The 27,416-nt window shown below is 42.7% G+C and overlaps 1 protein-coding gene across 2 annotated transcripts; it reads right to left on the reverse strand.

Moving 5' to 3' along the window:
• fbxo38 (F-box protein 38) lies at positions 1-27,226 on the reverse strand. Of its 2 annotated transcripts, none has more exons than XM_039622190.1 (22): positions 27,077-27,226; positions 26,417-26,616; positions 23,365-23,498; positions 20,653-20,816; positions 20,271-20,436; positions 19,820-20,095; positions 18,658-18,751; positions 18,263-18,393; positions 17,927-18,097; positions 17,636-17,778; positions 16,442-16,622; positions 14,387-14,439; positions 13,906-14,026; positions 13,651-13,806; positions 12,803-13,441; positions 10,259-10,359; positions 9,983-10,085; positions 8,758-8,924; positions 7,563-7,708; positions 4,791-4,894; positions 3,125-3,238; positions 1-2,821 (listed from the first exon to the last, which is right to left on the reverse strand). In XM_039622190.1, the coding sequence occupies exons 2-22, from the start codon at positions 26,548-26,550 to the stop codon at positions 2,643-2,645; spliced, it is 3,477 nt and encodes a 1,158-aa protein (XP_039478124.1). In that variant the 5' UTR covers positions 26,551-26,616; positions 27,077-27,226; the 3' UTR covers positions 1-2,642. The 2 variants fall into 2 exon arrangements, with proteins under 2 accessions (XP_039478124.1, XP_031614790.2); XM_031758930.2 differs by having other exon boundaries at positions 13,906-14,029.
• Positions 27,227-27,416: the final 190 nt, after the last annotated feature.

Consider the following 27,416-nt stretch of genomic DNA (forward strand, 5'->3'; position numbering starts at 1 on the left):
CCTGGAAATTTAAGGAAAATGACACCAAAGGGCTGTTTTATTTATAAACAAAGACTCTGTATCAGTTTTTCAATGGGTCAGAATTACAAAAGTCGTCCTTGTACCTGATAAAAGACAAATGAGGAGGAAACATGGATAGTGACAGATCCAGTGTAAGGTACAGCATGCAGCCATCACGGCCTGGCCTGACCTGGAGCGAGTGTCCCTGTGCTGCAGAATCAGAGTCAGGATCGACGCTGTTCAATGTCACAAGAAGCCGAGAGCAGCGGGAGGTTGTGCAGGCTTGATGGAGGTGGGAGACACAGTCCCTGTGTTTACACTGACTAAAAGCAGCAGAGGAGTCACATTCACTAGAAAGATGGAAGACTCAATCTTGCTGTACTCTGACTTGTCAAAGCAGGAAGAGATTAGATTAGCGGAGCCAGAAATGGGATGAAATATACAGGTATACCTGCCATGTCTCCACAGCTGCCAGAGCTCTGGTTTGTGTTACCCACTGGCTTTTCTGTAACTTTATAACTAGAAACACAGTAAATATGGATATTTCACCAAGAATCATGATTCTGCATTTCATAAATGTATTTTAGTGGTAACTTGATCAGTTTCAGAAAGAAGTCAAAGAGCAGCCAGTCGTTATAGATACACTTTAGATTCAGTCAGAGACAGACGCCCAACAGTTCTCAGAAGACTGAACACCACAGCTGGAAAACAGTGTTAATACGTAATGTGTCACCACTGAACAAGAGACTGAAACGACTTGGTCTCTGAAACTCGAGTAGAAACGTGACAGCTCTGCACCAAAGATGTGGCCAGACTTACACGTCAAACCAAACCGGCTTATTTTTAGGTAGATATCATCAGGGTGGTGCGGGAGGTGATTAGGGCAACTGGTTCAAAATAAGTAAAAATAAAAATCTAGGATACACTGTTTCCCAAGTCAGCTGAAAGACACATCTTGCCAACACGTTGGCGTCTCCCCAGATGACCCGGAGGAGGTGGCTGGAAGAGGGAGGTCCTGGTTTTCTGTTTAGACTACTGCTCCTGCAGCCCAACACTGGATAAGAAGCAGACCGTGGAAAGGTGGATGGACAATGAAACAAACTTGTTTGGTGGTTAAATTAGTAAGTTAGTTCAAAGTTCACATGCAGCAAAGATGAACTGAACACAAACAGTCTGTACAGCAGAGGACGAGGGGAAGATGACTCACTGAACCACATCAGCACAGGGAGACGATGCTCGTTGTTTTATGTTTGGGGTTTTTGCTGCTTTGCCTCATCACTCTCACTGAGTAGATGAAAGCAGAGGACGGGGCTCTTATTGGTAACAAATTAAGCACAGGGCTGTATGTCACAGACAAACAGAAACAAAGAGACAGCAGAAAGACCACAAACACACCAAGGATCTGTGGAGCAGAGTCACAGGCTAGGAAAACAGAAGCGGCCCTACCGTACGAGGCCAGACGACCTTAATCCTTTAACAAAGACTCAGCTGTGGAGTCTCTGGACTCCACAGCTGAGTCCACGTTCAGTCCACGTTCAGCATCCACAAAGCAAAAGAATTATGAATGAACGACTGTATCTGCTGGGCCTGAGAACATCCACTGTTGTGCTGATTTAAGCTGAGTGGCACATTTTTGTTACACAACTTTTCACAACTCTTTGTCTGTGCCGAGTCACGTGCCGCAGGAGGATGCTAGGAGAGTCTGGAGGTAGACGGGCTGCTGTGGTAAGCCCTCTGGTTCTGACTGCTCAAAACAGAAATGATCAGCTGCAACAGAGCTGTTAGCTCCGAGTGTACAATGTGAATACGTCAGGTCAACATTAAAATATAGATTACAGAGCTATATATCTATATTCTCACTCAATCACACGGGCTGAGCGAGAAGGCGATGTGATATTGTAGCTCGCTGACATAAGAGCTTTCAGTTCAAAAGGCCTCGCATGCAAAGATGACTGACGGTCAACCATTAATAGTTGTTTTAAATATCCTTCAGCAACAAACAGCTCTGTGTTCTGATGAAACAAACTCCTGACAAACACTCCAGCACCCAGAGCGACACTCAGGAACGGTTCCTAACTGCAGTGTGACAGAAAACTCCAGTCGTGCAGACAATGCTGTCAGCGAAGGCAGAAGGACTCACGCCTTTATTTGGAACAAAATCAACAATGTTATATGTTAGACCCTTTTTTATTTACTCTAAGAATTAATGAGCTACCATACGTTCAGATTTGCCTTAAGTGTATGATAAAAAAGAGAAAACCAGCACGAGATATCGATCTTATCAAATCCCCCAAATAAACTCAAGATTAAAGGTATGTTCTTGTATTTTTTCAAAGAATTGAAAAAGAGTCAGCCTTCACTGCGAGCCAAATGAAACATCATCATCACCCTCTCCCCACTGTGTCCACGTGACCATTTCGCTGTCCAGTTCCAGCTCATTAGCGCCCCCTTGTGAGCAGCCTTAGACTCTGGTATTCCTCCGTAACGCTACTGAAGAGTCATTAAATATTATGTGCATGTCAGTGCTGACCTGCAGCTTTCAACAGGTAACCAACTTTCTCATTTTTTAATAAAACCAAGTGTTTTCAGTCAGAAGCTCGAGTGTCAAGGCTGACATCCTTCTGGTTCACAGTCTTTGGTTTCTAGATGTAGTCGTCATCCACGGGTTCGCCTGGAGTATCACAGTGATGAAGGAAGAGGACCACTACTCTCTGAAACACTCCTCTTTTGCTCTGTCGGCGCTCCGAGATCTCTTCCCCAATGGTCTCCATGCAGATGTCAGCTGACAGCTGTCCTTTACGCCGTGGGGCGTAGATGGTGGCTAACACACAACGTGACACAGGAGAGAGAAAACAGTTTACGTACGTATGAGTTTGAGTACATAGAGCAGTCACATGGAGTAACGTCTGACAGACTGATGGAACAGAATAGCTTTTTATTGTCACTGTTACAAGAACAGTGAAAGGCAGTTTGGCATCTCTCCATGTGTGTGAAGTACACAATAGCGTAAGTATTTACACAATAACAGACAAATTTACATTTACACAAGAAAGATATGTACAAGTTATACATACGCCTGCAAACATACACGCACATACATACATATATGTATTGATGCACTCACTGCTTTCATCATCTTCAAAGTCATAGCGGGAATAGCCGTTAGGATCCGCTGCTCTCAGAGTCCTGAGCCAAGGGAAATCTGTTATCATGCTGTAGGGCGCACCATCCACCAATCCTGAGAAGTGACATCACATACAAAGAGTTGATGGTGAGAACGTACACTACCAGTCAAACGTTTTAGAACAGCCCAGTTTGTCCAGTTATTTATTGCAGTTCAAGTCGTTCAAGTCCAATGAACATGTTGAACTGCCAGAGGTTTAAACAAAGGTAAGGTTACCAAAACTGTAAAATAAAGTATATTTCACAATTACACAAAAAGGCCTTTTTCAGGGAACACAACATGGGTTAACAATTTAAAATCTGTTCTGCAGCAACGGAGGCTGATCAGCCTGTTGATCAACAGCTGGATTACTTCCCCCTCTGTCTGCATAAAGCAGCGTTGAACACACTGTGGTACCATACCCCCGTGAGCATCAGTTGAACAGTACTGTACTGCAGAAAGTAGAGTGTTGCTACAAACATGGCAAGAAAAAGGATATTAACAATGGAAGGGACACACACCATCATAACACTTATAAATGTAGGTCTGTCCACAGAGAAATTACAAAGAAAGTCACGGTGTCAGTGAGCACAGTTTCCTTCAGCATCAAAGGCTCAGAAACAAACAGGAAGAGGTCTGCAGACCCAAAGACACGACTGAACCAGAGGACAAGTTTCTGAGAGTTAACAGCTTGTGCGATCGGCGGCTCACAGGACAACAGCTTCAAGCAGCTTAATAGTGGTCGTAGCAAGTCTCAGTTTCAGCTGTGAAGAGAAGACTTCAAGCTGCAGGTTTGACAGGACGAGTTGCAGCAAGAAAGCCAGACGTCAGAATAAGACAAAGAGGTTTGTCTGGGTCATGAAACACCGACACTGGACTACTGAAGACTGGAAGAAGGTTTTATGGACTGATGGATCAAAATATGAACTCTTCGGTTCATCACAGGATCTCGGGACTATGCTTTCATTTTAGAATACAATGAGACATAAAACGTTTGAGCGGTACTGTAACTGTAGCGTAACTCCTTTAGAGGTAAGCCACAAAGTGGGCCTTGCTTCACTTCAGTGTAGTAAATAGGTCACTACTATCATTTCAAACTAGGAAGAAATGTTTCTACAGGGTGAATTTTATCAGTGTGGCTGAAAAAGTAGAGCATGCAGACAGCTAATCTGAAGATCCATGAATGATCAGCTGGGTGAGGCAGTGAAAGCCATCCATCAGACTGTGTGTGGGTGTCCGTGAGTGACACGTTCTCTATGCAAAAATAAAAACTGCTGTATCTGTAAGTGTGAGTGGCCAGTAACAACAGATACACTACAGACTCGCCATCACTTTTCTCACAGTTTACATGAACATATAAACAAGATCAGAGATGATAGAACAGTGATGCTTTTCTTAATGTTAGAGCAGTACACCACCAGCCTTTCCTCCCATCTTAGCCGCGCCCAGAGTGAAAGTACACAGATCTGAAACTCTCACATGAATGACAAATCCTTTCTTTCATAATGCCACTGACTAAAAACAAAATCTCGATTCCCAGAGGAGGGAGAATATAAGCAAGCACTTATAATAATTTTCCATGATGAAAAAAAAAAATTCAACAAGAAATCTGACGTGAACACGTTACCCTCCAGTGTGTAGATGTCTCGACCCCATGGGTATTTGGGAAACTTTTTCACATCCTCTTCTGTCCTGGTGGCTTCTGGGAAGAACTCGTACTTTATTAGCTCTCTGTTAGAGACAAACACACATATATGATGCATTTATAACTTACAAGACAATCCTCAAGGTCAAACTGAAACATGGCTTTATAAAGTGCAGTGACTCTGTAATCAGTACAACAGTATAACTCCCTTATTAATGACCACTGTTTCATTTTGGTTTCATTTTGCTCTTTCTTGTTTGAAACTTCCACTTATTTACCAACTTGCTCATTAACGACCAGTCATGCTTGTTTTAATCACGTAAACACAGTATAGGCCACAGCCATCTGTGGTGGGGATGTGGTCTGCAGCTCCACTGCAGAGTGGTGGTAGTGCAGTAGGGTTCGGGGGCAGTGCCAGGAGGCTGGCAGCACACGTGGGAATGATTTGTGATCATTTCCTGCTATTTCAGTAGCAGCTGGACCCGGAGGAGAGAGCTGCGGCAGGAACAAGTCCTGCACAGAGCAAACTTGGAAAAAAGTTTAAAATAAAACATAGATAACACTGCAACACTGTATGTCTTGGGCCTTCATCTTACAGTGGTGTCAGGCCTGCAACCAGTACAGCCAGTAGAGGTAGTGGCCACAGTGCTGGTGGATCTAACCACCATGCACCGGGAGCAGACAGTGGTGGATCCAAATCAGCTTCAGTGGCTACGAGACCAGGCCGAGTGCAAACCTGACATAGTGGCCGGGCCCTTGGAGCAGCCACAGCTGGTCGGGGCTCTACGTCAGCTGGCTGTGGAGAAGCTGCCATGACTGCCAGCCTCTAACTCGCTCGCCACCATCTCCCCACAGGTTCCACCAACTAAAGGCAATGTCCTAACTCGCAGGGAGCCTCACAAATACTGAAGCAGAAGTGCTGGAGGTGTGGGCGGCTGGGACACCAGCACCAAGAGCCTGCTGATGGAGGTGGGACAGGTGCTCCACCAGCCCTTCAACACCTTCCACAGTCCAGGAGGGACGTACTGCGTGCAGGTAAGGTGCCAAGAGGGTATATGGGGGATGGAATTGGGCTGCACGCAGACCCTGGTTCAGCCAGGGCCATTGGTGGAGGCAGAGCAGGTGGAGGTTAGGTGCGTGCATGGGGACATACACAAATATCCCATAGTGCCACTACAAATAAATACAAGGGCAAAACGCAGTAAAGGCTGCAGCTCACGCCTGAAGCATCTCTTAATTCCAGGGACAGACTGGGATTGACAGATGGGCTTTAAAAACCTTTAGTGGAAGCTTGTGGGGACGGGGCTCGTAGTGTCTGAGCTGTGCTCAGTGGTGACATGAGGTCGTGCGACGCTGGCTTTGGGGAGGAGGAGATGGGAGGGCCTTCTCATGAGGCCCCGTCACCTCCAGTGATTAGCCACTGTTCTAAAACCTCTGAAGCAGGCAGGGCTCATAGCCAACCTGAGGAAGTGTGCAGTTGGACAGATGGAGGTACAGTATGGGGTACCACTTGGAAGACGGGTAGGTGCGCCTGTATCCCAAGACCAAGAAAAGAGGTGAGGCAGTTCTTGGGGCTGGACAGTTATCACTGCAGATTCATGCTGAACTTGTGCATGGAGCAGTGCCAGGTAGCATTTGTGCAGGTAAAGAAGGGGGGAACCCCCGCTCCACACACATAACTTTTGACTCCTTTTCATTCATGCGGATGGACGCCTCGAACAGAGGGCTGAGGGACATTTTGTCCCAGCAGGCAAGAGGGCTAGACCGCCCCACCCTGTCGTCTACATCAGACAGTAACTGTCTGAGAAAGAGGCCAGATAGAGCACGTTGGAGAAGGAGTGTCTGGCAAACCGGCAGGCAGTCATCTCTCTCCGTTATTACCTCCTTGGATGCCCGTTCACCCTCTTTTCAGACCATGTCCCGCTACAGCCCCATGAAGGATCCCAGCATCCAGATCACCCGGATCATTATCCAGCTGCTACTGACTGCTCGTACCTACTTCATCTACCTTCTGTACAAGAACACTTTCAGTTTTCTGAAGTTTGGTAGATAAAAGTAGCAAATTCAGTGCACAACACAAACCTGTTCATATGACACGTGAATATAACAGATCACTGGCCCTATAAGCAAATGTATTACTGAAGTCCGAAGCAGTTGTTATGCTGACAAAACACTGCCCATCAAAGGCCCCACACACAGACACATCCACACCGACACATCCACACCCACGCACAGACACATCCACACCCACCACACCGACACATCCACACCCACGCACAGACACATCCACACCCACGCACAGACACATCCACACCCACGCACAGACACATCCACGCCGACACATCCACCCACACCCCCACGCACACAGACACATCCACACCCACGCACAGACACATCCACACCGACACATCCACCCACACCCCCACGCACACAGACACATCCACACCCACACGCACACAGACACATCCACACCCACACGCACACAGACACATCCACCCACACGCACAGACACATCCACCCACACGCACATACACATCCACCCGCACCCAGACACACCCACACCCACACCCAGACACACCCACGCACATCCACACCCACGCACAGACACATCCACATCCACCCACGCATCCACCCACACACAGACACATCCACCCACCCACCCACAGACACACCCACACACACATAGACACATCCACCCACACCCACACAGCAGCCCACTGCTGTCTTGTGTAATGTTGCAGTGACACTACTCACTGGCTGATGTTGGCTATGGTGTCCATCCAACTGCGAATGCGAACTTTGTTGCGTATATTTGGCGGGTTGCTGAATTCGTGCACTATAGCAATGTGATAAGGATACGGCCCCTGGAACAGCTGGCGCTCCAATGCTACTGAGTCAATCTGACAACACGAGACAGACAGAATTACACTGTTTCAAATAGATTTATTAGTATCTGGAAAATGAGGCAAATATTTGAACATCTTTGGGTTGTTTAAAGTTATCGTGATGTTTGCAGATAGAACATGTCTGAGTCTGATAGCTTCTCTTTTATGTACCCAGTATGTTCCAGTAGTTTTCAACAATCACAGTTATATCTGCTGTCCTATCAACAGCTCTACAGGCACAACAATGAAAGGTCTGAAGAGTTGGGTGTCAAACTTACAGCCCATGGGCCACATTCGGCCAGCAGAATTTGTAAAATTAGGAGGCGGCTAAAGTGATCCCCATTTTTATTTGGATCCATTTCCCATTGTGGAGGACAAAAGGTTTCAAACTTCTCCAGGCCTTACACCTCACCTGTGCTCTCCCTGGTAATAGTAGTAGTAGGCTTTATGAAAAAATGTAATATTAGATAACACATGTTGTCCAATATGGACCTTTCTTTTATTTTTGCATACATTTCTGGCTTTCTTCTATTCTATAAAATAAACTACATGCAAAGTGTCTGTGAATGGCAGAGACGTGTGCATGTAGCACAGAGCCATGGCTCAGGGTCTGAATGATCGCAGGCCTGCATGAAGAATTCTTAACTTGTTTGATCTGCTGCTCACCACAAACAAGTACAAGCAGAAATCTGACTGCATCTCTATAGTTTTCCTACAGATACAAACCTCCCTCGTGGCCTTTCATACGACACAAAGTAATTAAGCAATTAACAAGTTTCTGTTTTTCACTTTCCACTATAGAATATTTCTGCTTTTTTACGACTACAGTAAAAAAGTGGATCTTTTTCTGTAATTTTCCAGCTTTATTTTTTACAGTTAAAGAGTTTCTGTGTTTGTTGAAGCTTCTTCTAAGCTCAAAGTAAGCTGTATGTGGCTCGCCATGTAATGTGAGTTTGACACCCCAGCCATAGCAAAAATGCTTTTTGTTGCAGTATTGTGACATTACAACATAGATCTCTTTATACACCACCAGTCAAGATTTCTACTGACCAAAGGTCACCAACCTGATGCATAGGACGCATGTAGATTATGCGATTCCTCTCAGGGGGCATTCTCAGGATCTGATCCAGGACTTGTTCCATGTCTAGCTTCTTACACTGAGCGTAGTCAAATCTGTTTACTATGGGGGCACTTTCTACTCTCAGGTGCTTTAACACACGGCATCTGGTAGCTGTAGAGAGTGGAAACACACAAAGACGTCGACCTTCTTAATTATTCAAGACCTTCTAACTCAGCATAACAACCGAAGATATGTTGCAGGCACTTTGGGGCGTTTGAAACACGACCATTTGATTTTAAAAAAGTACAGAAGTTAGTAATGACTTCTTGTATTTGCACAATCTGTCAAAAACTTAAAACATTCATCTCAGAGTGCAGCTAAAAAACTAGTTGATGTTGACTTGTTGTTCCTAGAGTATTTAAAAGTAGAATGGGAGGCAGAGCCTTCAGTTTTCAGGCCCCTCTTCTGTGGAACCAGCTTCCAGTTTGGATTCGGGAGACAGACACTATCTCTACTTTCAAGATCAGGCTTCAAACTTTCCTTTTTGCTAAAGCATATAGTTAGGGCTGGACCAGGTGACCCTAAATCAGGGGTGGGCAATCTCAGTCCACGAGGGCCGGTGTCCCTGCTGGTTTTAGATCTCACCGTGGGTCAACACACCTGAATCACATGATTAGTTCGTTACCAGGCCTCTGGAGAACTTCAGGACATGTTGAGGAGCTAATTTAGCCATTTAAATCAGCTGTGTTGGTTTGAGGACACATCTAAAACCTGCAGGACACCGGCCCTCAAGGACTGAGATTGCCCACCCCTGCCCTAAATCCTCCACACAATCGGTCTAGGCTCCTGGGTGCTTCACAGTACACCCAGGAGCCTGGTACACCACTCTGGATTTAATCATGAGTTATTATTAATCTCTGGCTCTCTTCCACTGCATGTTTTATCCTGTCTTCCTTCTCTCTCTACTTGTGACTCATTTACAGATAAATTAGTGACCTGTGGGAAATTTCTCAAACACAGAATGTAGGAACCTCAGGAGATTCAAGCTCATGTACAGCACAAACACTCAGAAAAGTAGCAATATTAACATCTAATGCAGTTCATTTTAAATGTTAAAAAGTAATTAAAGACTACAAGCACTCTGATAGCACACAGCTTATGTACTTTTTTAGTATTTGGCAAAACAAAACATTAATGTAAGTTAATATAAGTTATCAAATATCAGTTACCGTGAATGAACATCATTTTGGGGCAGTCTTTAAGGACCAAATCAGTGATTCCACAGTTGGTCAGAGTGATTCCCACCAGGTTCTTGCTCTTCAGAGACAAAATCTATACAAGCAAAACCATCTCAGTACATCTCTGATAAAACATACTGTAGAACCATTTTACCAAACTTTAACCAAAAAGGAACCAAAGACAAATACATCTGTGTGCTTTTCTTTGGATTACAGAGTAAAGTGTGCTCCATCAGTCACTGTGTTTGTGTCTGAGTGCACATGTACCTGCACATGGTCGTCCTCAGTGACAGGGTCTGAAGTGCTGGTTGATTTGTCAGCCATTCGTTTCCTCCTCACTGCCATTCGAGGCCTGGCTCTGGAAAGATCTACACAAAATAACAGAGTCCAAGGTTAAATGTACCTGCCTGTTAAACAGGCTGAAAAGACACTCTGCTGTGAGACGGTGAACTAGTACTTCAGATCTGTGTCATTAACATGGCAGTGATTTCTCTTTTACTCGTCACAGTGTGGTGAAAAGTGTAAGTATCTGGTCAGATGGAAAAACTCCACAAACGTGGAAGAGTGGACTTGTACAACATGAAAAGGCTGGATGGTTACACACTCCTGCAATAAAGAGGATGGATGCTGTATCACAAGGAAGCCGATCAGTTTGTGTCCTCTGCACAGAGCATGTTCTGAGGGTGCAGCAGCTGTGGCAGCTCATCCTGAAACAACAACTGTAATTGCCACATTTTTACTTTTTCATCCAAGTAGATTTTCCACTTTTTTCTCAAAACAGTATTCAGACTTTTTTTTCTTGAAATGCTCAATAATATTTTTATTGCTAACGTGGCCGTAACACTCCTTTGTACCTCAGCCCCCAGCAGACAAACCTATGGCACCAATTTAAAAGAAGAAAACTTGCTCTGACCATGAGATCAACATCACTGAGATCTGAACTTATACAAAACACTACATTTGGTAAATCTGTTTCCTAGCAGAGCGGTGATGAGCTGCTCTGTAACAAAGAGGAAGCCCAGATGTCCCAGCTATACACAGGAACCTGAACACAGCTTCCATTTGTGGAGCTAAAGCATCAAAGTAAAACTTGTTTTAAAACCCCACATGGTCATGTGTGAGTCATGGACACCCGCTTAAGGTTTTGAAAGAGAGCAAGAGGGATGTCACATCTGTGCACGAGCACACATTTGTAAAAAAGAAAAGTAGCCGAGTCATGAAGCTGAACTTAATAGATTGTGTCTAAATAATCACCATTAATTCTGGTTTGAATGTAGAGATTTGTGGAAAACTAACAGTGGCTTGCAAAAGTATTCGCCCCCCTTGAACTTTTCCACATTTTGTCACATTACAGCCACAAACATGAATCAATGTTATTGGAATTCCAGGTGAAAGACCAACACAAAGTGGTGTACACGTGAGAAGTGGAACGAAAATCATACATGGTTCCAAACATTTATTACAAATAAATAACTGCAAAGTGGGGTGTGCGTAATTATTCAGCCCCCTGAGTCAATACTTTGTAGAACCACCTTTTGCTGCAGTTCCAGCTGCCAGTCTTTTAGGGTATGTCTCTACCAGCTTTGCACATCTACAGACTGAAATCCTTGCCCATTCTTCTTTGCAAAACAGCTCCAGCTCAGTCAGATTAGATGGACAGCGTTTGTGAACAGCAGTTTTCAGATCTTGCCACAGATTCTCGAATACTTTTGCAAGCCACTGTATGTCTGATCAAAGTTCTTTGTATCTGTGTGGACTGGAGCATAGATATGTAATTCCTCAAAAGCACAAATCACTGTAGAAACTTGTGGATCATATCGTACACATTCGTATCACTTTTGAGGCAAATTTCTCAGCATAGCTTCTGAATTATCTTGTTAATAATTTTACATCCTCATTAAGTTTGATACTGTAGCTCCTGTGAAAATAAGAACAACCCCAGGTTTCTCTTCAGCACTGTAGCCAGGCTGACAAACAGTCAGAGCTCTACTGAGCCAACAATCCCTTTAACGTTAACTAGTAATGACTTCATGAACTTCTTCACAAATAAAATTTTTATCATTAGAGAAAAAATTACCAATAATCATCCCACAGATGTAACATTATCTACAGCTACTTTTAGTACCATCAATGTTAAGTTAGACTCTTTTTCTCCAGTTGATCTTTCTGAGTTAACTTCAATAATTAATTCCTCCAAACCATCAACGTGTCTTTTAGACCCCATTCCTACAAAACTGCTCAAAGAAGTCCTGCCATTAATTAATGCTTCAATCTTAAATATGATCAACCTATCTCTAATAATCAGCTATGTTATACAACATGCACTTAACAGCTAACACTCACACACATTCATACTCTGATGGACACATTGGAGAGCAACTTGGGGTGAGTATCTGGCCCAAGGATATTTAGCACACAGACTGGGGGAGCCAGGGATCGAACCACCAACCTTCTGATCAGTAGATGACCTGCTCTACCGCCTGACCTACAGCCACCCCCAACTAAAGCAGAAAGATTCTCCTTCTCATCTGCACTCGTTTCATATTCTTTGCACATGTTCATCTACCTTTCACACAAACGCTGCCTGATGTCGGGATCAGGGTGGGGATGTTAACATGCGTGACAGGTTTTGCTCTGAGTGCGTGAACAAAAGGAAATAGCAACCAACAGTACATCACTGTTTAATAACAGTGATGTACTGAGCCTCATGTATACTAACATATATGCATGGATCCATGAATAAAAGAAAGAAAAGCTTTAAATTTCACTCCTGAGAAGCTGGAGAACGTATTCCTGTTGTTCCAGTCTTACCTGTCTCTGAGACTAACGACACAGAGGACGTGCGGGTGCAAGATCGGGTTAAGGGTCGCCTCGGAACAAAGTTCTCCTGCTGTGATCCTGAGGCCACAGCAGAGGAAGGCTGCCTCTTCCCCTGACCAGTCTGAGGTCCTGGTATCCTAGGATCATTATTTACAGCACCACCTCTGGGCTCCACACTGTCCACATTGGCAGGACCAGAACTCAGAGGGACAGAGGGTCGCTCTGCGCCCTCTCTGCCACTTCCTGCAGCTCTGTCAGTGGCTGTTCCATGGGTGGCATCCATCACCACCCTCCTACATCCACCCGCATGGCCCGATGTGGCTCCTGCAGGTCCAACTCTGACCAATGAGCCGGTCATTGTCCTTACTCCAGTCCTTGATGCTGGAGTATCCTCTGATGTCCCACTAGCTCCTGGCCTTGTCGTGGCCTCCGCAGCCTCAGTAGTAACTCCTTTACCGCTGCTCCTCCTGCTGCTCTCAGTAGCAGCCTTCATATCTGCCTTAATCTGTTCACTGGTCACCTGGCAGCTCTTCTCACAGCTGTTCTCTGCAGCATGAGCCTTTGGCTGATCAGAGACTGCCATGGATATAGCCACATTGTTGCCCCTCCTCAGCGGAGTCTTTCCTTTACCTGGAAACCAAACACACCATTTAAAAACCTTGACACCAGCAGCAAGTTTTTAAGCTGTCATAATTACAATCAGATTTTGTATATCGGACTGATACACGAAGAAAAGACGCTTGAATCAAAACACATCCTGAATTTCTGTCCACTATCTCACTATCCAATCATCAAGCACTTGCTTGTGCCTTCTGGTTGTGATCTATATCGTGCATCACCTTTTGTACATGAGGCCGGCTGCTCCAAACATGAAGGTGGCATTAACCTGGAAACAAGGCCTTCCTCTTCCTCGCTGTCTGAGTCCGAGATGACCTGTGAAGGTTTGGGTACGTTGGCACAAGCTGATCTGCACTGCTGGACTAAACCACTGGGACCTGGAATTAAAATGAAATATTGTAAAATGTATACAAGACATGTAATTTGTACTTAAATTTTTCCAAACACTGATTATCAGTGAAAGACCAACTTCAGACCTGCTTGTTCCTCATCAGGCGGCTGTGATGCTGTAGCCTGGTGACTGGGCCCCGGAGCCACGTCGCCTTCTTCAACCTCGGCTTCTTTCAGCTCGATCTGAGGCTCAACGTCCATGTTCTCCTCCTCAGAAAGTTAAAATTCATATCAAAACCCCAAACCTGACTCTATTAGCCCTATAATGGCCTTTGTATCCTATTTGACACGTGAGTTTCTGAGATCTCTGTCTCATCAACATGATCAATACTTGTCATTTCAAAATGTTATGGACGAAACTCTTTTTTGTCTAAAATGAAGATTGTTGTTAACAAAAATTTGCCAAAAACACCCAATGATAGAAAAAATATATAATAAATATATCATAGTCAACATGATATAGCAAAAACATTTTTGTTATCAGGGTTAATAAACATCTCAGTTATCTCTGGCTATTTTTTGAAGGGTTGGGTCTTACAGGGTTAAATACAGAATGAACATTTTTACCTCGTCTTCATCCTCTTCATCTTCTTCCTCCATTCCATTTACTTCTGCTGGTGCTGTAAAAACAAGCGCTAGTTCTTTAATTCAACATTACATCTATCATCTTCTCTGTCAGGGTATGAAGTAAAGTAAAATACTTTATATAACTGAAGTAGCTAAGGTTAAAGGTCGCACTATACCAGAACCACAGTAATAACCCAAAGGTTTAAAAAGATTTCCACGCTGACGCTGAGGAAGACAACAAGGGTGTATGACGTGCTCTGCCCTCTTAAACTACAGCTGCGTTGGAACAAAAAGAGTGAGGGATGAAAAATGCATGAGTGTCCCCCCAGCTCCAACTAAGTGACTGCAGACTGAGACTTTCACCCACAAGGGATCAGCGACGGAAACCAGACAGCATCTGTTTAAACAGACTGGTGTGGCCTGCCTGGTTCAGTACTTTTTTAGGTCATGGTGAGTATTGGTGTAACTTTTCTAATCATTTTTACACATGATAAACATGACTCTGTAAACACAGGAAAGGCATGTATGAATCACTCACAGCACTCCCTCGCTGAGAATTTCAACCACTTCTCTAGTCAGAGTTAAATTAATGCAACAAAGAATGATTCAGTCCAAAGCACTATCCCAGCACGGCAGGTTTAAAGGTTCTGACATTATACTTATCAGTATAAAGCACACAATCAAATTGTCACAGGATTCATATAAGGGCTTGCATTTGCTTCTAAACTCAGATCAAAACTGAGGTTATTGTACTCGGCCCTGAAAATCTTAGAAATATGGTATCTAAGCAGATTCTTACTCTGGATGGCATTACCTTGGCCTCCAGTAACACTGTGAGGAACCTTGGAGTCATTTTTGACCAGGACATGTCCTTCAACGCACATATTAAACAAATATATAAGACTGCTTTCTTCCATTTGCGCAACATCTCTAAAGTTAGAAATGAAACTATTGATTGAACAGCCATGAAACTTTTGATTGTAAGGTTCGATCCCTGTCTGCTCCAGTCTGCATGCTAAATATCCTTAAGCAGGATACCAACCCCAAGTTCCTCTCTGATTCATCCATCGACACATGAACGTGTTAGCTAGAAAGTACTTAAGCATAGAAAACAAAGTTTGTATGAATGGATGAAAAAGTCATGTTGTAGCGCATTAAGCGCTCAGGCAAGGAAGAAAAGCTCTGTATAAGAAGTACTCCTGTCTTCTCAACACACACACTTTCCTCATTTTAACATTTCGTCTTTATGCTTAATCACCCAAATCTGCTGCACGTCCTTTTCTCCTTTCTTAGTGTTCACCCTCACACACCACTAACTATACACCTTTTTCACCCCTTTTTCCTAGTGCTCATGTCTACTTTGGTCTTCTTAAACATCACACTTTTTCTTTGCAAATCTCTTCTTTTAAATACTTTCTTGTACTCTCTCATTCCATCATCCACCACCAAGTCTCCTTGTCCTCTTTCCTCTGCTCAGAGGAAACACCAAACACCTCCTTGACAGTTTCCTTTACCACTTCAGCTGTACATCCCCTGTCATCTGGGAACACTTCCCTACCACGCAGAGCCGTCTCAGCTTCTTCCTGAAATCTGTGCAACATTCTTCCTTTTCCAGCTTCCTTGCTTCTTTCTTTCACTCACTTCCTCTTCCCAATATCCAAAGTAATCCTCTAGACTACGACCCGATGGAGCCTAGCTGCATTCTCCCATGACACCACTGTGTACTCTCCAGTCTCGTTCAGGTTCCTCCATCTGCATAAGATATAATCTACCAATGCGCGTCTTCCTCTAGTCTTATGTTACTCAGTGTTCCTTCTCTTCTGAAGTATGTGTTCATAGCCATCCCCACCCAGCACATCTGTCCTTTAAAACTGCTCCAATCACGACTCTGTCGACTCTGGGAACACTCCACCGCTTCATCCAACTTACTCCAGAATTCCTCCTCATTTTCTAACCGACATCCAACTTGTGGGCCATCAGCATTATTAAAAACAGGATATGAAGTTTATTTTAATACAATTCTTGGTATTTAAAATTAAAGCCAGTGAGACTTGCCATTGTGTTGCTGCTGCTGCCGCCGCCGTTGGTTGTTTATGTTGTTGATGGGTGGAGGAGGCATGTTTGCCTCATTGTGGTGATGGTGGTCTTCATTGTCATTGTTTGAGTTCTGGTTGCTGACCAGTGCTGAGGAAACACCGATCCCAGTTCCTGCACTCAGACCCACCCTGGCACAGCCCTAACACACAGGTGCACACACACAAACACACACATGTACAACGAGCAATCAGCAACTTCTTCCTCTGCTCCAGTTTAATAGGCAATTATTGCTGGCAGCCCAAAATAAACTACAAACACGCATCACAGTGTTGGACAGTTAATCCATACATGCATTATGGGGTAACTTGATTACAAATTTAAACACACTAACATCAGTCCCTCTATAATCTTTTATTTTATTGTAGTTTTCCTAATTCATTTCAGTCAACTTTAATGTTTTTTTCATAACCATGGTAACTTGCCTGTAACAATATGACATTAATTGTTCAAAGTTTCTATTGTGTCCTGCTGTGAGTAAAGTATGGCTTTATGAAACATTTACATTCTGTTTTTATTCATATTTTTCATACTATCTTAACTGTTTCAGGAAGTACAAAAATGTTCTCACTGTGAGCTGACAGTCCTCGCCACTGCCTGTCACAAAACTTAGCAACTAATGTATTAGTTTTACAATACTTCACGTATATCCTAGTACACTGTCCTGAGTTAATGTTCTGCGACAGTCCTGACAGTAAATTCAGCAGATTTTTGGATTGAATGAACACTTTTGTAGTCAAACAGACCACAAAGATTTAACCATATCTTAGTCCATTCTACACATTTTTAAGCACTTTATCCAGTTAACCTAACAGAAGTATTTTCCACTGTGGGACTAAGGTGGAGTAACGCACACAGAAGCAGAAATGTAAACTCAACAGAGCCAGGGTTTGGAGTGGGAACGTTGTCGCTGTGAGGGTTAGCAACTAAATCACTGTGTGCACAGGACTAACACGTACAAATGAATCCAGCTACTCGGGTTCATTAAGAGCATGGCAGTCACACTGATGCACTGCATGAATGAACCAGTGCAGGATCCTTTGTAAAGAACCTGACACACTTGCCGTTCAGTTCTTTTGAAATCTGCTCCCTTTGAAGACGACGCATCTCGCACTGGGATGATTCGTTTCAAGAAAACGACCATAACAAACGTACCTTGGGTGGTTCTCGAAACATTTGGTCCAGACAGATAAACTCCAGACTGGGCAGCAACTCTACAAACTGGGAAAAAGACTCCAGTTTGATGGCGTGACAGCGAACCAGAGTGAGATCAACCAGACGACTCCATCTGGACTGATCTGCAGACACAAACAGGGACAACATGGTCCAAATGCATGATAACACTACACGTTTCCAATGACGTGAGAGGGAAAAAACACTGCAGCGTAATAAAGGCTGTATTTGTCTCTGGTGCTTTGTTATTATTCACCAAAACCAGAAACGTACCAGTAATCCAGTGGTGAGGGTTGTGGAGGTGAGGACAGTTGTAGATTAGCAGGTATTTAATATTGGTGAACACCTCATTCACCACCTTTATCCCAATATCAGTGATGATTCCCGGGTTCTCGATAACATCCGCCAGCCCGTATTTCACCAGCTCTGAATGGCTCATTTTACCTGAAGTTCAATAAAAACAGGAAAATGCCTCGTTTCCATCCATCAGTATACTAAACATATGTCTTTATTACAGAGTTACTATTCATTCTCCTCTTGGTTTAAGGCTTCGTCAGCTGTTTCTCGCCTGTTCATCAAAGCAAAAGATATCTGAGAGAAAGCACTAACACTGCAGCAGAAACTCATCCACATAACCCAGATGAAGAGTCTCAAACTGGGGAAACTCCAGTTCAGCCATCTTGAGAGCTGAGAAGACTCCATCTTTCGTCAGTGAAGGCTGGATACGCAGCTCGTGAAGCCTGATGAAAAATACAGAAATAAGTGAGAATTTCAGCAACACCTTCGTCTTCATGCAAACACCAAATAATCCAATCGTGTCAAATGTGTCACAAACCTGTTAATTTCACTCTCCTGGTGCAGATATTATTGTGTTATTTCTGGCGTCTTACTCTACCGTTTGTATTTTAACCACATCTGAACACTGAAACTATGAAAATATGGAGCAGAATGTCCTGATTCTGTAATCCCTCTCACATAGCACTGAGGAGTTAGTAAGCGGGTACCTGCGAGCAGCAGTTATGATGAGGTAGCCCAAGTCCACCTCCAGGGCATTCTTACAGGCTCCAAACGCAATGGTGTGGAGGTTCCGAAATCCTCCTGGATATGCCAAAAAACAAAATATTGCTACAATACAGAAGTGAAGTAGTATTTGAAGTCCCAAAGACAAAAGTAGGGACACGTCATTTAAATCCACAACACTACTCTTTAACAGCTCTGCCATAAACGAGTCAAAATACCTTAAAGACACTGTTTACTATAAAACACAGATGAACACAAGCTACATCAGGGGTCACGGTCACTTTACTGTTCAAGTAGTACAAAAAACAAACAAATATTTCTGAAAATGTTTTGTTTTTGTTTTAAATTTCAAATATTGTATAACAAGACATCTTTTTTTCCTCCCTCTTAACTGAAGCCTTTCATTGAACTACCAAATAAACACACTGTGTCTGTGCAGACACGTGGCAGCACTGCTGCTGTCACTGTGTTCGTATTGTACAAAATAAAACCGCAGACATTAGTTTGTCTGAGCTAACACAGCCTCAGCATGTTGGTACTCTCTGCTCATGTTGCATTCATATTCAATCATTTAAAGAACAACAAATCCAACAACAAAAGTCACCTCAGGGTCCAAACTGCGTTACATTTCTTCACGCCAATGTAGGGATGACGTGGGCTGCGGGTTTAAGCCTTTAAAGCCGAGCGTATCATATGTGATACATGTGTTTTTGTCAGTTTTTGAGACTTCTGCAGCATCAGTGTAACTTTTTTTCATATAAATTGCACGAGACATTTTTAATGACTCCATTGCAAAAATATAGCTTATGGAGCAAATGTGATGCAAATGAAAACTCATATATGCAGATTAAAATTTGACATATTTTTATATATATTTTGTCTAAAGGTTCAACAAACACTCCATCATCAAAAATTAAAGATTTCTGGTAGTAATGTCATGGCTCAGGTTTTAAAGGGTTAACGATTGTTTCCAGGTAATTTGATTCATTTCCATGTGACACTTCTTATGAACATTTAAATTCTAAAACATAGGCATTAAAAACAACAACAACAAAAGCAAAGCCATGCATGAATCAATCCTACAGAACAACAGTGTGATTTAAAGATGCATTAAAAGTGCAGCAGTGTCTACAAACAGCTGCTCACCTGATCTCCAGCTATCCTCCACGACGTGCTGGATCAGCCCTCCCAAGAAGGGAACTCGTACCAGCTCCAGCTGCTCGAGGTTCCGGGCTGAAGCCAAGCCAGTAATCAGGGGAACGTATTTGAGAGAGTTGGTCGGCCCTGCACAGTTGCGCATAACAAAGGTCCTTAGGCTCACACACAGAAAGTCCTTAAAAGGCTGTGGTTTGGTAAGGCGGACCCACTTCAGGTAAAGGTGCCGCAGCATGGACACACAGGGGATCTCGGGAACATTCACACCTGGGTTGGTAAATATAAACAGACAAAGCTGATTTTAGACCTTCTGTTCTTTTTAACAACCACAAATCTACACAACAGCAGACACTACGCTGACTTACATCCAGAATTGCTGAATTTTTTGGATAGTAGCTCTGATGTATTTAGACTAAGGTCTCTGTCATTATGTTGTACTCACCCACCAGATGGAGGGTCTGGATCTTGGCATTTATGGGGATGGTGAGTTTGTTCTCAGCGGGAATGGGAAAAGCCCCGTTACGGTTGCGGAACTTTCCGAGAATGTGAACCTGGGGCATATAGTTCCAAATGGCTTCCACCAGTTCCAGGTGGGAAGTCTCAACGCCCTGAAATGACATCAGCGAAGGTAACTACATACGTTACTCAACGATTACACCTTAAGGCCCTTTCAAATGGGACGCGGCGTGCACTAGCTACAGCAAAGGGCCTTTACACATATCATCAGTCTACCAGGTCAGAGAATGCAGCAACAAATAAAGAACATAAAATACATGTTAATTAAGTAGTATACACAGCACATCAGTCACATACTGTTTACTGACCAGCAGATTTGGGCAGGCTTGCAGAGCCTCCAGGACTCCTGGAATACTGAACGCCTCAAAACCACGGATTCGTCTCCTTTCCAGGTATCGTGGGTGGAGACCATACAGCTGCTCCAGATCTGGCATCTTCTTCAAAAGGAGCAAAAAGCTGCTATCTGTAAAGCCTAAACGATAAAGCACAACAAACATAAATAAATCCCTTTTTTTCAATGTTTCAAAAGCCCAGGGGCTGCAGCGTAAACTGGTTGCTATGGACGCATTTACAAACATATAAACAGAATTAAGGTGAAAAAAAATTAAGTAGTTAAAAATATTAGAAATATTAAAAATGAGCAAAGATATTTTTACTAATTTTTGTTTTAAAGTTGAAAGGCTTGAACATGCATCTCTATCCTGTTCTGTGTTTAAGGGTCTCCACGTGTTATTACACTGTCAGTGTATGACTTAGACACGTCCAGGATCTCCTGCTAACCAAAGCTCGTTGTGTTTTGGTTCCACAGTGTGAAAACCTATTAGGAAATCTGCTCTATCAGGTTAGACAGTTGGAGGTGAAATACACTCTGCATAAATATGACCTAAAACATCACCACATTTTCAAAATTATATATAAGATTAACTTAGTAGCTGCTCTAAGTTACTAACAGCAAAAATCTAAATTTACACAGCAAAACAGGAGTGAATGTAAAAGGAAACATGGGCCGTTTGTAACAGTAACATTATTTTGTAGAGTCACTATTATTAAGTAAAATTCTTAAAATTTCAAGATATAAAAATAAAAGATTTTTGCAGGCCAGTAAAAACAACCAAACTCTAAGCCTGACCTGGAGCTTAGGCTCGATACATTAATTATTAAAACTGACAACATCAGAATTCATATTTGGGAACGGCAATGCCAAAAAAAACAGTACCATAGCATGCTCTTTGTTGTATGTTGGTGAAAGGCAGACTGGTTCAGGGCTCGCAAAATCGCTAGCCCCAGGACGTCGGGCTACCAAAATCCATCTCAGCCCTGCCCGTCGGGCTATCATAGGAAGGGAAAATATGTGTCAGTGCTTTTGCATTCTTTCAGAAATGTAGCTGGGTAATTATGTTATTGGCATCGATGAGCCACTGTCATTATGTGACATATTGAAATCGCGTTTGAATTTGTGCTTGTTTTTTGCTTTCACTTTCACTTTGCGATCGTGCGAACTGTGTGTAGAGAGCGGCAGCACTGATGGGTGAGTGACGATTAATTGCGCACCAATTCCTCTGACGTCGTCTTATCACTCATTAGCTTACTATTCAAACGTGACAAGTGAAATCTCCCACAGCAAGCTTAAACACGTGAGAGGTTGATTGCGCAGAGAATCGCTGACCGTTATGTAAGTACCTGTGTAAAAGCAGCAGGATTTACGCTGGAATTTTAGTTCTGCTGAGCCAAATAAGACAGGTCAGGGTGAAGAAGGCACAGCCAAATAAAAGCCTACCACAAAACGGAAAAGTTATGACAAATCAGACTATGAGGCAAAAAGAAAGCTCAGCTTTTTTGGTTTCATGGACAAAAGAATTTATGTGGCTGGAATATGACGAGCTAAATAACCAGGGGTGCACATAAGTGGTCCACAGGTGCGCATTCGCTGTCAAAATAAAAGACGCGCACCAGATAAGAAGTTGCAACACGCGTTTGCGTACATAAGATTTTCTAGAGGAGGACAGACATTTGTTTAGAACTCTTAAAGATGTTGAAGAAGCTCCTTTAAGCAATTACTTTGGTGTTCCTCCACCTCCAAAGAAATCTCAGGAGTCCGAACCACAAAAGAAACGCGTATTCTCGGAAAAGTGATTGCAGGAGGTGAGCTGGCTTCAAACAAGTGATGAACGCACAGAGATGTGGTGCAAAATATACCGTGAAAATCCCACTCTAGCAGACAAAAACAGTGCCTTTTATATGTACGCAAACGCGTGTTCCAACTTCTCATCTGTGCACGTCTTTTATTTTGACAGCGAATGTGCACATGCGGACCACTTATGTGCACCCCTGTAAATAACATAATGTTCTGCCGGGTGTGTTGTTGCTTTTCCCTCGATTTCTGAGTCGACAAGCGCCTTTGTTACTGGGACCAGTAATTTTAAGAAAGACCCCCATTAGAACCCATGAGAAATGCAAGAAATGCATTATTGCTCAGTCTGCAATATCTTTCCCAGAACAAACAGCAATTGCAAAGAACATACTAAAAATAAACCTGAAAAATCTGTTTAGAACAGCCTACTATGTTGCAAAGAGTGAACCACCATTGGCCAAATTTAGCAGTCTTTGCAAACTTCCAAAAGCAAATGGCCTCGATCTTGGTGCCCCTTACCTCTTACCCTTGACTTCAGTGGAAATTTCAGATTCAGGATCTGACACAGACTGATTCATGTTCTACAGTTCTTACAAGTTCATAGAAATTTCTGTTCAATTAGAAACAAGCATTTGAGTTGATGATTGTAATTTTTATACAATGTTGTGATTTGTGTTTCAACAAATTTTTGATTAATGTTTTGTTTCCGTTACAATAAGTATAATATTGTAACGGAACAAAACAGGAAACAAAACATCAATCAAAAAGTTGCTCTATTTTTTTATTCGGGCTACTTAAATTTATTTTGGGCTACCAAAAACTAAAGAGTCCCTGCCCGAAGGGCTACCAGGGATTCTGAAATTTTGTGAGCCCTGGGGTTGTACTGTACCTGAAGGCATATACTCCCACCAGTGACCAGCACACAGGTCCACCACCTTGACCACTCGCAGGTACAGAGTTACTGCTTCTCGAAGCTTTCTAGATAAACATTCCATACACATGATATCCTTCATGGGCAGGTACCTACAAAAAAAACACAACAATGTTTAAAATCTCAGAAGCTTTTTACCCTGTAATGTAATAAAATTTCATTTTTTAAGAACCATGCCGCCATTTGAACATGTTGACCATATATATACACACACTGGGGCTACAATGATTCATCAAGTAATTCAAATAATTCAATTATAAAAAATTCTCAACACAAATTCTTTGCTTCGTTTAATGCACGGCTCTATCGTGCGACGATGGGTTAAACGATGTAAACGCGAGCATTTCAGCCACATCTGCGACTAAAAACAGACCTGCAAATGCATTTAGGAGCAGTGTGTGAATAAAAAAGTTTAACAACAGAAACACTGATAACAGAACAGCAGCAGTGATGATGACGCTGGCAGAGTTTAACGTGGAGTCTGTTTACACACCGCGGAGAGCAAAGAGGCGCAGCCCTTACCGACACGCTGAGCTCGGGTAGAGTGACAGAAAACAGCAGCCCTGTTCCTGTGATCACCATTAAAACTTTTACTGGGAAAAGCGAGCGGGAGTCCTTTATCAAAGCTTCTGATCAACAAACTTCGACATGAAGAAAAGTAAAGCGAACTTTGTAGCTTTTTCCAGCCACCGCTGTTTGTTTTACACAGCGAGAAATCTGCAGTAAGGCTCCAGAAGTACGAGCTATAATAAAATATGAGCCGTTAACTTAGTCTGAGACCGTGCTTCAATTATACAGCTTGACTTAGCCTAACGGCAGCCGTCCTATACTTTACATGGAAGCAATAGGTGTACCGTTCTGCCTATTTCCATCTACGCAACATTAACAGATTACGTCCTTCTCTTTCCACCCAGACTACGTCCATTCTTGTCCACAGTCTTGTTACCTCCCATACTGACTACTGCAATTGTCTTTTGCATGGTCTCCCCCAAAAATCCCTCCATCAGCTTCAACTGGTTCAGAACTCTGCTGCTCCCATTATCACCAGAACCCCCTCCTACCAGCACATCACCCCTGTTCTTCAGGAATTTCACTGGCTCCCAGTGAAATTCCGGATAATATACAAACCTCTGCTCACCTTCATAACCTTGCTCCTCCTTACCTGTCTGACCTGTTAAGCACCATCTCTTCTGCTTGCTGTGCCTTCCTTCCGCCTCAGCACCATGGGAAGCAGAGCTTATAGCTGCTCTGCTCCCAGGCTGTGGAACTCTCTACCCCCACATATAAGAAACACTGGTTCTCCCCCAGTTTAAATCTCAACTCAAAACCCATCTGTTCAAATCTGCATATTCACTGTGAACCCACTGTTTGTTCATTTTATCTTGTGCTTTTGTTTTATTGTTCTTCATTGTGTCATTGTTCTATTATGTGTTTTATCCTATTGTAAAGTGTCCTTGGGTGTCCTGAAAGGCACTTTATAAATACAATTTATTATTAGTAGTAGTAGACGGGGTGAATCTAAAGGGTGGGTATGGGGTGTACTACCCCATATTTATTTTGAAGCTTTATAATATATTCCTTCACTTTGAATCTGTAATATTTTTCAGATTCAAAGTAAAATAATATGAAATATTGTATAAATTAAACAGCATTAGTATTTGAAAACATAAACATAAAAGCTTTTTTCACAAGCCAATAACAATTTATACAGGCCAGTAAAACTCAGAGCCAATAGCCTGAGGATTGTTAGGCTGGACACATTATTATTAATATTAATTCATCTCTACACCATCATAACGTCTGTTATTGGCAGCACAAAAACATGCCTCCTATTAACGTCAGAAAGCCTTCCAAGAAGACAGAGTAAAGGTACATTTTTTTTAATGTTTAGATTGTGTATACATCTTATTTTATTTGACTTTGACTGCACTTGAGATTATTTATATATTTAAGAAATTTCAGCAAAACTTTAAGACACTGGAATCTCTAAAATAGAAACCAATGAGCAGTTCATTCTGAAAGACCTGTGTTTTTTCATTTTTTTACTACTATTATTATTATTATTATTACTAAAGATAAGTATTTCTTATCCGATTACTTAATTAATCTATGGAATAATCAATAGATTACTCGACTAAACTGACTGATAGCTGCAGCCCTACCTTATATTAACTGTGAAGCTCAGCCTGCAGTTTGAATTCAGTGTGGCACAAGGGCAGATTCAAACCCTGTGCAGTAATTTTACAGCATATGAATCTCTTGTTTAACCCAGTGAGCTATGCTGGCACCCCACCCTACGTATGACTCCTGTACATGTTTGCCCTTTATGCTCGGGCAGTTATACACCACCAGCACTAACGAGAACACTGATTTACTCTGTTGCAAACACAAGACAGCAGGAAACATGACAGACCACCTGTGATTCATGCTATACTTTTCTCTGTAGGTGGCATGCGTGGATGTGCATTGCTGTGCGCTGTTATGTAAATTCTCCACAGATGAGTCCTCATGGTCACAACATATGGGCATGCATGTAAACACTGACACCTTTGCACATATATTTGATGACAAAAGTCAAGGTGTAAAGACTACCCGCTGACTTGACCACTGCATGTTGTACTGACGTATACACACGTGTAAATGTAATTGTGATCCATCAGATTCTTCCATGTCTTAATGACACATATACAGCCTAACAGTGCTAAGTCTGCTAGCCTGTGTGTGCAAAGATGCATCAAGCCCAACACAACTTTGGTGTTCCATGAACAACCTTCCAATGATGGTATCAAATCTGAATCAAGCATGTGTTTAATTTCGTTCTGTTATTCACAATTTTGAGCTTCTGGTGAGCTCAAAATTGACATACAGTCACCATCATGGACAAAACGTTATCTTGTTTTCCAGTGGGTGTGTGGCAGTCAATACTGACTGGTATAATGGGCCAACATACTAGTCTCTACAACACATAGTAAATACGACAAATGAAAAGTGTAGCTTGAGGGCACCATACCTGAATATATGACAGAGGACTTCATGGGACAGCTCATTGATGTAGTCCTTGGGCTCACTGAGTCTTTGGACAAGATCGTCTCCACTGCTGCCCACCAAAGCGTGGAATTTATTAGACTTCTTCCTCGGACCCATTACTGCTATATCATATCCTCCCTCGTGAAGTCTGGAGCTTCTATATCCCGAGCAGGAACCTCAGTTCTGGACACATTATAAGGGAAGATGGGTAAACTGGAGTAAGAGACTCATACCACACGACCTACTTTGAGGACATTTTAAGCTAATACCAATTATGTTCGAGACCTGCTGCGTGTTTGAAGTGAGGATGTAACAACAAACCAATAATTATTGTGCACTCAGGGACGCTACGTCATCAACATGCACGAATATTCATGTTTGGTGGTAAACATAAGAAGGACAAATAGACCTTTTAATAAAAATAAAAGAACACATTATTTATTTTCTTCCATTTAAATGTGATGGCTACCACTCGGGTTGTTTTACGACTAGCAGGTTCGTTAAATTATACTTTAAAGTTAAAAGAAGCCTTCGTTTAAGCTAGCTTAGCAGATACCACAGCCGCTGCTAAGACCGTACACAACGGGTTCGCAGTCACAACCTGGCCCCTTTATCAAGGCCTGACGCGGTGGTTCTAACCTACCAGTATGTTTCTACTAAAGTCTCCGTGAAGCTTCTTCTCAGCCATTCTGTCTCCACAGAAAATGTACTAAACACAGCCAGAGAGACGTTAGCACAACCCGATGTTAGCTTGTTCTTCTTCTGAGTTTTTCGGCAGGCCATACGCATTAAACACGTGTTGCTGCCCCCTTTAGGTCAGTGCTGTGCAGAAACAATAAAGAATTGACGCTTTTCTCCAAAGTTTTCAGTTATTATTGACACTGACATAAGGTCTGCCTCTAACACAGCAGTCCATCGAAACATGCTTATCAGTTTTCTTTAATGTGGTGGAGAAATTTATACAACAGCATGAAAACAAAACA

The sequence above is a fragment of the Oreochromis aureus genome, linkage group 2 (genome assembly GCF_013358895.1).
Source record: "Oreochromis aureus strain Israel breed Guangdong linkage group 2, ZZ_aureus, whole genome shotgun sequence".
In the NCBI taxonomy this organism is placed as follows: Eukaryota; Metazoa; Chordata; class Actinopteri; order Cichliformes; family Cichlidae; genus Oreochromis; species Oreochromis aureus.

What these genes read in the sequence shown, in the direction of transcription:
- fbxo38 (XM_031758930.2), bottom strand. Translation starts at nt 26,550, where the DNA reads ATGGGTCCGAGGAAGAAGTCTAATAAATTCCACGCTTTGGTGGGCAGC. An exon ending in GTCCTCTGTCATATATTCAG is followed by an intron (nt 23,499 to 26,416) that starts GTATGGTGCCCT and finishes TTTTTTTTGTAG; the next exon opens with GTACCTGCCCATGAAGGATA. An exon ending in ATGAAGAGGATGAAGACGAG is followed by an intron (nt 14,030 to 14,386) that starts GTAAAAATGTTC and finishes TAACTTTCTGAG; the next exon opens with GAGGAGAACATGGACGTTGA.